This window comes from Syngnathus typhle, linkage group LG5, assembly GCF_033458585.1.
Source record: "Syngnathus typhle isolate RoL2023-S1 ecotype Sweden linkage group LG5, RoL_Styp_1.0, whole genome shotgun sequence".
Classification (NCBI taxonomy): domain Eukaryota; kingdom Metazoa; phylum Chordata; class Actinopteri; order Syngnathiformes; family Syngnathidae; genus Syngnathus; species Syngnathus typhle.
Window position 1 is genome coordinate 11716886 of NC_083742.1, and position 11112 is coordinate 11727997.

At 41.2% G+C, this 11112-nt stretch overlaps 2 protein-coding genes across 6 annotated transcripts in view; one reads left to right on the top strand and one right to left on the bottom strand.

Annotated features, from left to right (window-relative positions):
• wscd2 (WSC domain containing 2) overlaps positions 1 to 4770 on the top strand; it is a 45089-nt gene extending 40319 nt beyond the window's left edge. For all 5 annotated transcript variants that reach the window (XM_061278940.1, XM_061278944.1, XM_061278941.1 and 2 more), the window contains one exon: positions 3198 to 4770. In XM_061278940.1, coding sequence (XP_061134924.1) covers positions 3198 to 3550 — 353 coding nt within the window. In that variant the 3' untranslated portion in view covers positions 3551 to 4770. The remainder of the gene's footprint in view (positions 1 to 3197) is intronic.
• Positions 4771 to 7657: 2887 nt separating this feature from the next.
• Positions 7658 to 10433, bottom strand: cmklr1 (chemokine-like receptor 1). The gene is made up of 2 exons (XM_061278874.1): positions 10274 to 10433; positions 7658 to 10197 (listed from the first exon to the last, which is right to left on the bottom strand). Exon 2 carries the CDS (start codon positions 10168 to 10170, stop codon positions 9139 to 9141), a length of 1032 nt encoding a protein of 343 aa, XP_061134858.1. The 5' UTR covers positions 10171 to 10197; positions 10274 to 10433; the 3' UTR covers positions 7658 to 9138.
• Between the last annotated feature and the right edge of the window lie 679 nt (positions 10434 to 11112).

Sequence of the window (11112 nt, forward strand, 5' to 3'; positions counted from 1 at the left end):
TGTAAGCTGCTGGAAGGTGTTATGTTGTTGTGGTTTTACTTCATGTCAAAGTGTACTGACAGACTAGGAATTACAATTTCCTTCGAAATAGCATTTGAAACAATGCTGCCACTAAAATGTCAAGGACGAGTCATGTAAAAGATGCCACACGTTGGGTATTATTTATTAGTGCTGCTTTCTTCCGATGGTGACTTAGAAATAAAGGGTCGCCTGTCTCGGATGTCTTGACCAAAGTGCAGTGAAATGTGACACATTTCATCTTCATGTCTTTGTATGAGGATACTTTTTTCTTCTTTTTTTTTGTATCAAATAATCGTTGTTGAGCCAGAATAGTGGGTGGGAATCGCTGGAATGAAGCACCCACTATTAATTTTGGGGTCATACAGTTGACTCTCATAATGGAATGGTCGTGCCAAAAACACAAATTATAGTTGAAGGTAATCAATTGATTAAAAGTTACCGTGCAATTAAGGAGTAACGTGTGCACACATCTCTCCAATTGTCGCTTTCTCTCGGTAAAACATTCATAAAATAATCACAAAATGTGTTGACTTGTTCTGTGATTGCCCTAATTGGGTTCAAATTGGAATATCTCCCTCTATGTCAAGGTAATGAGTATTTTGTTTTGCATTCATTAGTTAGCGGTGGAACTTTTTAATTGAATCTCTTTCCAATTGTGTTAACTTGAAGACTAAATGGACTTGGATAAGAATTGAATTTTTCTTCGTATAATGCCAAAAGGGAAATTTAAGGACTTGGCTCTCCCACGAGGCCAGATTATGTGCCCCTTGTAGGCCTTTTTCTAAATTCCATGCATATTCCCTTTCCCCCAGTATATCAATTTAGGTACAGTATGTCTTTGTAACTATGGCAACTAGTTTTGTCTGTTCCACGTATCTTCTCTGTGGAAAAAATCGATTTTCCAGAGGCTGGTGAGTTGCCGACCCAGCAGTTATATCTCTTTGCGAAAACATCAGCACATTTGGTCTGCCATTTCCAATGAACGTTTCCCTTTTGTGTTGGTGGGGGAAATGATGCGATGGCATCAGTAAGCGAAAGACCTTTTGACAGCTGCCACTTCACATACAAGGGGAAGCTGCGAGCTTGAGAGTTAGCATGACAGCGCGTTCGGGGAGCCGCATGTACTGTATCATTTGACGCACTCACCTCTGCATCTGATGCTCCTGACACGGATGCCTTCCGTTGGGACCCTTCACGTCCACTTGGGTAAAGTGGAATTTATTTGAAAGAACTGTGACTTCATAAAGTATCGGCGTCTTCTTTCTGCTTTTTTATGCTTTACACATTCACATGGCATTGGCGGTCCAATGTCAGCTCGGAAAAGAAGCACCACAGAGAAGCCATCACAAGTGAACAAAACAAAATGTGTTTCATTTGGTATGATGCTACTTTTTTGTCGTATGGGTAGATAGATGCTACGATAAGGTCCACAGTAATAGTAATAGTGTTAGCCCTGTTATTTATGACGAAACAACACAAGTCTCCCAAGCTTTGCCGAATATCTAAAATGCACAAAAAATGACACCAACCTAAAGACAAACATGTCCTTTGTCGGTAAAAGGTTTCAGAAACCTTTTACCGACAAAGGACAATGAAATAGATTTTCATTAAATGAAACAGATTGAGCTTTACAGATGACGTTATTGTTGTTGTTTTCTTGCCTTCTGGGTGGAATAATGCTATTACTACTATTAGTACTTCATTCCAGTTCCCATTTTGATATTTTAAAGTTACATGCACCACTGCCCCCCACACGCACGCACACATTCAAAATATCATCATCCATCCATCCATCCATCCATCCATCCATCCATCCATCCATCCATCCATCCATCCATCCATCCATCCATTTTCTGAACCGCTTAGTCCCCGCGGGGGTCGCGGGAGTGCTGGAGCCTATCCCAGCCGTCATCGGGCAGTAGGCGGGGGACACCCTGAACCGGTTGCCAGCCGATCGCAGGGCACACAGAGACAGACAACCATTTGCACTCGCACTCACACCTAGGGACAATTTGGAGTCTTCAATCGGCCTACCAAGCTTGTTTTTGGGATGTGGGAGGAAACCGGAGTGCCCGGAGAAACCCCACGCGGGCCCGGGGAGAACATGCAAACTCCGCACAGGGAGGGCCGGAGGTGGGTCAAAATATCAATTGATAAATATTAAAATTTGACTAAAATTTCCCCCTGTCCCGCCCTGAAGATTTTTGGGGGGTGTCTATAACTACCCATAAAGCTACCCACGATGCCCCCCATCCCAGGAAAAAATTCCGAGCTCTGCCAATTACAAGCACACTCTATAAAATTAACTTTCTCGAGTGAGCTGTCCTATATTTTATTAGGAAATATTTGTTGGGAAAAAGACATCCAGCTGATGAGCAAACAAACCCAAGAAAAGATTTCAATTTCTGTCCCAAATGTATGTACAATCACTCTACTGTACCTTTCAAATATTTTGAAACAAGAAGTAAAGACTATCTTTGTGTGTAATATTGCACATCTAAATAATGTGACATGACCAGACAGCTTGATGTTTCTCAGGAAGCACCAGTGGCCCACAGCCACAGCCCACAACACTTTGAGAACGATCGCCTTAAAAAGGATTTGTCAATGCCAAGCGACAGAACAAACATGTCTGAACTTACTGCACTTGACTGTTTTGTAACCTCACACATCGTTGTCTAGCCAGCATGACTCTTGAGCGTGACTTCTTTAACAATTTGTTGGTTGCGCAATAGAATTCTAGAGGTCAGGTTTAGTGGTTTATCGATTGATATACTTTTTCGAAAATCCTTCTCTAAAGTTAAAATGAAAATGTTATTGGATTTAGACTCTTCCTTGAATTTAATGGATCACACAAGAGTCTTAAAAGTGGTCCAGTGCAATTTTTGCTTGAGATGAGTTTTTCCCCTCCCTTAATGAGAGAACTAATTAAGAATACAGCATTCTATTTGCATTCAATTTTCATACATAATTTTAGCCTGAGTTGTGATTTCCCTAAAGTACGCTGCTTTCCTGTTTCATATTAAATAATTCTCACCTAAAAATAATGAATAACAAACAAAGATGGTATTTGAAGAACTAAACACTTGGCATATGAAAATGATCTTTTGTAAGTTTGGCTCTTGGTCCTTGATGGCGACTCTGACTTTTCATGTCTCCAATTTCTCTCTCTGCAGAGTGGCCCGAGTTTGTGAAGAGCCACGCTCCTTGGTGGGGATCCCACGTCATGGACTGGCTCCAATATGGGAAGAACGTCCACGTGGTCCACTATGAGGCCCTGAAGAGAGACTTGTTCTCCCATCTTAAGGGAATGGTTGAGTTTTTGGGCCTGAAGGTTTCCGAGGACCGTCTGCTCTGCATGGAAGGCCAGAAGGATGGCAACTTCAAGAGATCGGGGCTTCGCAAACTCAAGTATGACCCCTACACTCCTGAAATGCGGGCAAACATCAGTGAACTGATAAGAAAAGTCGACGCTGCCTTAAAGAAAAGGAACATCTCTGGTGTTCCAGATGAATACATGCCAAGATAATACACATGATACTCTTTTTTTTTTTTTGCATTTGATTAAGAAGTATTTTGCTTTCACACAAACAGATACATTTTCCCATCTGATCCTGTGAGTGTAACCAGATAATACAAACTGAAAGGAATTGAGTTGTGAAAAGCACTCGTTGTCCTCTTCTGTGCACGTGCTGCGTTGGCATGTGCACTCGCCTTAAGACAAAGAGGCTACGATCGAGCGGTATGAGCACGCCGTGTTTCATCCAAACAATTTAATACTCTTTGGTATGTTAAGCTTATTTTGTAAAAACAATATTTCCTGCTGCTCCTTTAGTTACAAATATTTTTTGATGAAGTTGTGGGGGGGAAAAACAACAACTCCTTTTCTGAGAGGGATAAATGCAATATGCAGGCTATACCTACCTGACAATGATACTGTGTGATTCCATTTTTTTTCTAAGCTTGTGAACTTACTTTTTGCAAGGGGAATTCTGTTGTTGATGATAAAGTTCTCGGTTCCACGTATTAAAGAAGGCACTGAGTCGAAGAGAGATGAGGATTCATCCCGACAGCATTTATTTATCTCTGGTGTGCAGTGCACACACGTCTGCTTGTGAATACTTTGTCTTGACACTGGATTCAAAGTCGAAACCCAAAAAGCACTTGATAGTGCCACACTGGCCCCAAAGATATCTGAAGATTGACATCTGTATGTATGCTGTAGGTCAGATTAGTTCAGTTCTTTTGGGCTTGTTTTATGACAGTTGATGGCAGTATATTCAACTTTATTGTTTTCTTCAAATTGCCTTTTTGTGATTAGGGCAATTAAAAAGTTCAACTCGAAAATTAAAAACAAATCTCCACAGACTGCAAAAACTCCACTCTTGATATTAGTATGTCTCATAAGTGCTATGCCACATGCTTGGAACAAAGCAAGCATGTACGTTAAATGAATATGAAGCTAAATAGATCAAATGCAAGGAGGCAGACAACAATAACTGACTTCCATTTTCAGGATGCTATTATACTGTATACCTATATTTTTGTAATGTGTGCTGACACATCCAAATATTTGTACTACAGCAAACAAATTATAGAAATTGTGTCTATTTTTAACACGCTTTAAACATGATTGGCTCTTGCCGTCATTGACAAGCAGGCACTTGAACCACGGTGTTGTATTTGAATGTATCGCCATGGAACAAATGTACTGTGATGAAGCCCAATAAATGCGTAAATTGGATAATACGTACATGCTGTTTGTCATACGTCACCAATATGATGAGCTCATTGCAATGCTTTTCTTTTACGCGTCGCCGTATGAACCCATCAACCTGAAACAGAAGCTTCGCTGTTTCTGAGTTGACGCCATGTTTACCACGACGTGATTAAAAGTAGGCTTCCTGCTGTTTCTTTCATTGTCTCGTCTTGATTTTAGGCACATCACGAAGGCCTTGAATATTTCATTCGACTGTTATTCATACATCAAACGCTTTTTTTGTTTATACCTGCAGTCAATGATAACAATCTAACAGTTTAATGATCAAATGGGTTGCGGAAATCAGGCTGCGATTGCCAGAGAATTTCAGGGGGGGGTTATCGAAATGAACTTTTTTTTGGACTGTTTTTAAACCTCAGCTCATTTCAGTTGTCTGAAAGGCAAAAGAGATACATTTTCAGTGCCAAGTAAAAACCATCACAAAAATAGGTTGCTAAAATTTCAATTGTAACGGAGGGCACGATGCCCGTACGATGCTTAAAAAGGGCAGCACACGGTTAGCGCATTCGCCTAACTGTCAAAAGTGGAGCATGAATTGTTGTTTGCTTACACGTGCCCTGTGATTGTAAATGAAACTAGCTCAGGTGGTAGCCTGCTTCTCTCCTACAAGGTCATATGGAGAGACAGACCCATAACCTTGAACGGGCTAAGCGATAGAAAATGAGTTGTTGTCAGAGACATGATGATGAATTACTATTTTGCTGTCAAAGTCAGACCCAATGTTGCAATTTCTTTTTTGTTTTACTTGAGAGCTTTCATTTTTTTTGTTAAATCACATTGGATTTTATTTTGAAAACACATTTTAATCAGATGTAGGCTACTACATTGGGTTGAGAGTACCATAATATTTTTTATTTGTTAATTGACTACTATTAGACGTCTTGTAAAGAGGCATTGACAGAAGTAGCACAAAACACATTTTCATCCACTGGTGTTTATTAAAATCCCTCTCAGCTTGTCAAAGCAAAATTTCCTCTCACCTCCTTGTATGTTCATTGCAGAGGGCATGTCTGAGTTGCAGGTAATTCAAATGTGAGTCATTTGCATTTAAATGAGACTCACTCAGTTTTAGATGTCGTAGACAGAAAAGGTCTACAGTTTGTGTACAAATGGGTCAAGTAAGAACTGGATTGTATTCGGTTCTGCTTTGCGTCAACAAGTAAACACGGATATGACACTTAACAGCACTTCATACACACACACACACTATATATGTACTATATATATACTTGATGTTATAAATAGATTGGGATTCATTCACTGTGATGAAAATATACACATCTGCAATTGTACTGAGTAAAAATCCATTATAACGATCTCAAACACCCACCATTGTGCTGTTCCATCACACTCATTTTCTACTATCGATATGAATGGCTTTACTTTTGGAGGTGACAGACAGGTTCTTCTGCAGCATACATATGGATGCCCCGTGGGTCGTTATCAGATGTCAGCGCTATAAAGTATGACCTACCAAACTGTAAAGTCAGCATTTATCTGGAAATGTTCAGAGTTGATTTTGGAAACTGTGACATTTACCAGCTGCTCACATACTAAACACATTCTGCGCCTGAAGCAGCAAGGTTAAAATGATAGAAATAGGTGAGAGACTTGTGGTGGTGGTGGTGGTGGGGTGTATAATGTTCAGATGACCTTGACCCAGGACGTCAAACCAAGGAATAGGATGTGGGAAAGACATAAAATCGACATATGGTTGAGGTCGGAAGGGCGCTTGAACACAAGGACGCTTGGTCTGCTGTTAGATACCGAAGTGCAGGGATGTTCAATCCTGGTCCTCGGGGTCCCCTGTCCTGCCTGCATGTTTTATGTCTCTCTGCTGCAATCCACGTCATTCAAATAAGCAGATAATCATCAAGAACTGCAGAAGCCCTGATCATTTCAATCAGGTCGGTCGGAGTAGGGAGGCATTTAAAACATGCAGGACGCCAGATCCGAGGAACAGGATTGAAGACCCCTTTCGTAGTGGATGACATGTATGGAGCACAGTGCATATTTTAGTGATTGACAGACAGACATGACAAAAACTGCACCTCAGCTGCATGTAGGCAGCTCATTTTTTACTGTTTTAAGTCAGCCATGCTAAATGCTAATCGTTTTGTTTTTAGAGGTTAAAGTAGAGATGCCCACATACATTTTTTCCTGTTATTTGCACAATATTGCCGATGTATTACCAATAATGTTGAATGAACAAAGTCTCTGGTTCCTCTCGTGAATCCCACCAAGATATGAAAGGAGGAAAGGGGTCGTGGTCATATTCCTCATTAAGATGGGCTGTTCGACTTTTATTGAGTTCTCCAAACCAAATTGATCAAATTGAAAATGATATCATTTTCCTGAGGAAAAAAAAACATAAAATGAGCTTGTTAATGAAAAGCAGACCACCATGGCCGACTTTAGAATTTATAACGTGCAATTGAGAACAGTTCTTGGCTCATCCATTCGCACATAAAAAAGACAAGATGGAAGCGGTTGGAAAAAAAAGCTTTTGGACTGGAAATGAAATGATCAGGGTATCAGTTTCTGTGGGTTTGTTACGGATTCACTTCACACTACCCATGCTCTGCTTGTCAGGATATTGAAACAGATTATTGTCGCCTCTATAGTGACTCAGTGATGTAACCACACAGGCTTGCTTTTCTCTATTAGGACATCAAAAGGAGCAGGTTTTTTAGCTCTTGTGATAGAATGGTTTCTGCTGTAGGAAATAAGTGACTGCGAAACTCATTTCCAAGGTCAACAGTGCAAATCAGACACATTCATCTTATTGTAGTGCACAGAGAATTTATTCTTATTATCATGCGGCACCGTATAAAAAAAATAATCCACCAACATTAATCATGATTTCAATCACAGTAGTTTTTAATTCAACAACAGTATGAGCTGAGGTGACAGTGTACTTGAGCTGAAATAATAAATTATACATTTCCTTAATGTCATCAGTGAATAACTAATGATAAGATTAATGATTGAATCTACATACGTCATTGTGTTGATGGAATCACATTTTGCAGATAAGAGCACCCAAGAGGTAATTGCACTATCGCAATCTTTATTTTCATCAATGAAAACTGAATACAAAAAAAAAAACATTCATTCACACATGTAAGGAGAATATTGTTAAAGTCTCATTCGTTAAAATGACAAAAAGCGGTGGGCCATTCAACAAGCTGCTTGCTGACTGGCGAGAACAGCTGGACGTGTTATATTTGAACTGTAACATGATTGATGAACGTTATTGTTCAAAGATATCTATTCATCATCTAATAATCTCCTGTCCAAAAGCAATTATAGCGTGCAGGGCAGTGGAGTGAATGAAGATGTTCATTTCCCAGTGTCATTAGAAAAAGCTTTCATGTGAGAACTGCATCGGATTTAAAAAAAATAAAATAAAATACATCCGCTCATTTATTCATTACATGTATCAACTACAGTAAATAAACACTGTCACACAAACACAATTACAAATCTATTTTGGGGCAGTGAGGGATCAGTAGAGTTTTCTTTCCTCAGCACGGAAATAACAAATCAATGTTGTTATCCTGAGATGATCTCAAATTGCACACTCTTTGTGTGTTTGATTTTTTTGCTTTGGTGGTAGATTTGCACCCTCTGGTTCAAAAATTGATGAAAAAATATAAAAATAACAAATATTCGGACGAATAATAAATTTGCGCAAATAGTCCACCATCCGGAAAGCCCTCTGCATTTTCTTTTCTTAATGACCACCATTTTGTTCTATTTCACAAGAAAGGATGTACATTGTTAAATTGGATACATGTTTTCAATCATAAACTATATTACATTAATTTCTAGTCCATGTATTTACATCATGTTCTTTTCAGTGCCTCACTTTTTCACTTGACCTTTTTTCTTCTCTTTAGTGATTAACACGCACGTCAACACATCCCACCCCCCGCTGTTGTTTTTGACACTGACTCAAACGGAACATGAACGTGACATATTCTCGTTCTTCCACTTTTTCAGTCATGATTAATTTTTCATAGGCTTGCGCAACTCTGCAGAGTATGTGCTCAGAGGCTCATGAATGCCATTGGCGCCAGTGTGAATTGTTTGGATGGGGAGAAATGCAAGTCATTTGCATTTCCATTATTTATTTGTCACACGCTTGAAGAGTGGGGGCCTGTGCTGAGGTCATCCCGCAATGAAATGCAGCGTGAGGTTAACGTCAGGATTGCTGATTGCCTGTTGTAGTGCACACAAACTCGGAATCGATGCTCAAACTGCCCACAGCTCTTTCCCTATAGAGTGTTGTCCTGCAAAAGACTTTAAACAGACAAATGGTGCGTTGGAAAATTTTAAATGTGTGTCGACACCTTGCCGTCAACGGAGCTGGAGCGGGACAGATAGCGGCTGGTGGTGCGACCGTCGTCTCCCATGGCATTCTCCATCTTTGACAGCAAGGAACTCTTGAACCTTTGCTGGAAGTCATTACCCATGAAGACGTAGAGCACCGGGTTGAGGAAACTGTTGGCCGCCGCCAGGCACGTTCCGATCTGCTGTCCGACAGTTAAGAGGTAATGGTTGTAGTTTTGGTGGTTTAGCTCAAGCAGGATGAAAATGTGGTAGGGCAGCCAGCAGATGAAGAAGGTAGCGATGAGTGCCGTCATGACTTTGAAGGGTTTGGACGATTTGGTCATCCGGTTGGAACGAAGTTTGAGGATGATGACCGAGTAGCAAATGCTGATGATGATGAAAGGCACTGCAAAGCCAGCCACAAAGCGGCTGATTGCGATGATTTCGTGACTATGTTGGTGAGACGTGTAGTTGTTGTAGCAAATGCTCCTGCCCAAGTGATGCTGAACGTCACGGAAGACCACGGAAGGAAGGCTGAGCCCGATGGCGAGAACCCAGGCCAGGATAACAATAACCGATGCCTTTCGGACCGTGCGGTGGTTCTGGGCCCAGACGGGAAAGACGACAGACACGCAGCGGTCAACGCTAATGATGACCAAGAGGAAGATGCTGCTGAACATGTTGAGGAACAACACGGCCGAGGTAAACTTGCACAAGAAGAGTCCGAAGAGCCACTTCTCCATGGCCATGTTGGTGATGATGAAGGGAAGAAAGACGCAGAAGACAAAGTCCGAGATGGCCAGGCTCAGGTACCATGTGGTGTTGACCGTCTTCTTCATCTTGAAGCCAGAGATCCAGATGACCAACGCATTACCGCAGAAGCCCAGCACGAAAATGGCTGCGGTGATCACCAGCAGGGAAACACAAAAGGCATCCCTCGTACAATTGGATTTATGCTGAAACACAGACTCCTCGTGTGGCATGACACCCTCTTCATAAGTGTAGTTGCCATCATATTCATAAATAAACTCCATTTTCTCTCGACAGAAGAAACAAGATTACTGCGGGAAAAGAGGGAAAAACGCACATGAGGAAATCTAATCTGACAGCAGGATACGTTCCCGTCTCGCTACAAACCTGTCGTCGCTGTTGACTCGACGCTGCCCAGAGACGAGTGTCAGCAGAGATGTGTCGGTTCCTCCATGTTATAGAGAGATTAGCAATCAGCTGACCGGATGGTTTCTCAACACCACCATCCCCACTGCTTCAACACTTTCAGTACTGCTATTTGAGGGGAAGATTATAAATGATGAACAGATTGCAGAGGTCTTTCAAAGAAGAGGCCCAGATATTTATATACACAGCAAGCAGTTCAAAAGTCAATTACACATATTGCAAAATGAAGAAGTTCTACTGTCAACCAAAATGTGTTCGGCAATCGTGTTCTTTTTCTCTCTTGTGAACATGAAATGTATAAAAGATTCAGCCATGCTGTTGTCAGAGTTTTGGGAGATGGCTCTGATGTTTAGGGAATTGGATGCTTCTGTGTTGTGTGCCAGAGGCCTCTTGTCAGCCACATGTGTTTGTTCAAAGCTGACAGAAGAAGACTCCACTTGGGAGCACAGTCCTCAGAAAACCATCATGCATCGAGTGGCAGGGTAAGAAAAAAATTTAAAATGTAGCTTTTAAACACATTTACACGTGGACAAAGCTGTTGTCGTCTTGCGTTTCATCCATCCATCCATCCATCCAATTTCTATTCTTATCCTCGTGGCGGGTGTGCTGGAGCCTATCCCCCAGCTGACTTGACATCCTGGATTGGTTGCCAGCCAGCCAGTCGGCGTCATGGGGCACTGACGTGCAAGCTCTCCGCAAACCATTCTGTGCTCCCTGCCACTTCTGTTTCCTTCCTGCCAAATGTTATATTCAATGTATAAATCTTTTTAAGTCACTAAGAGTGAGCTAAAATAAGACTG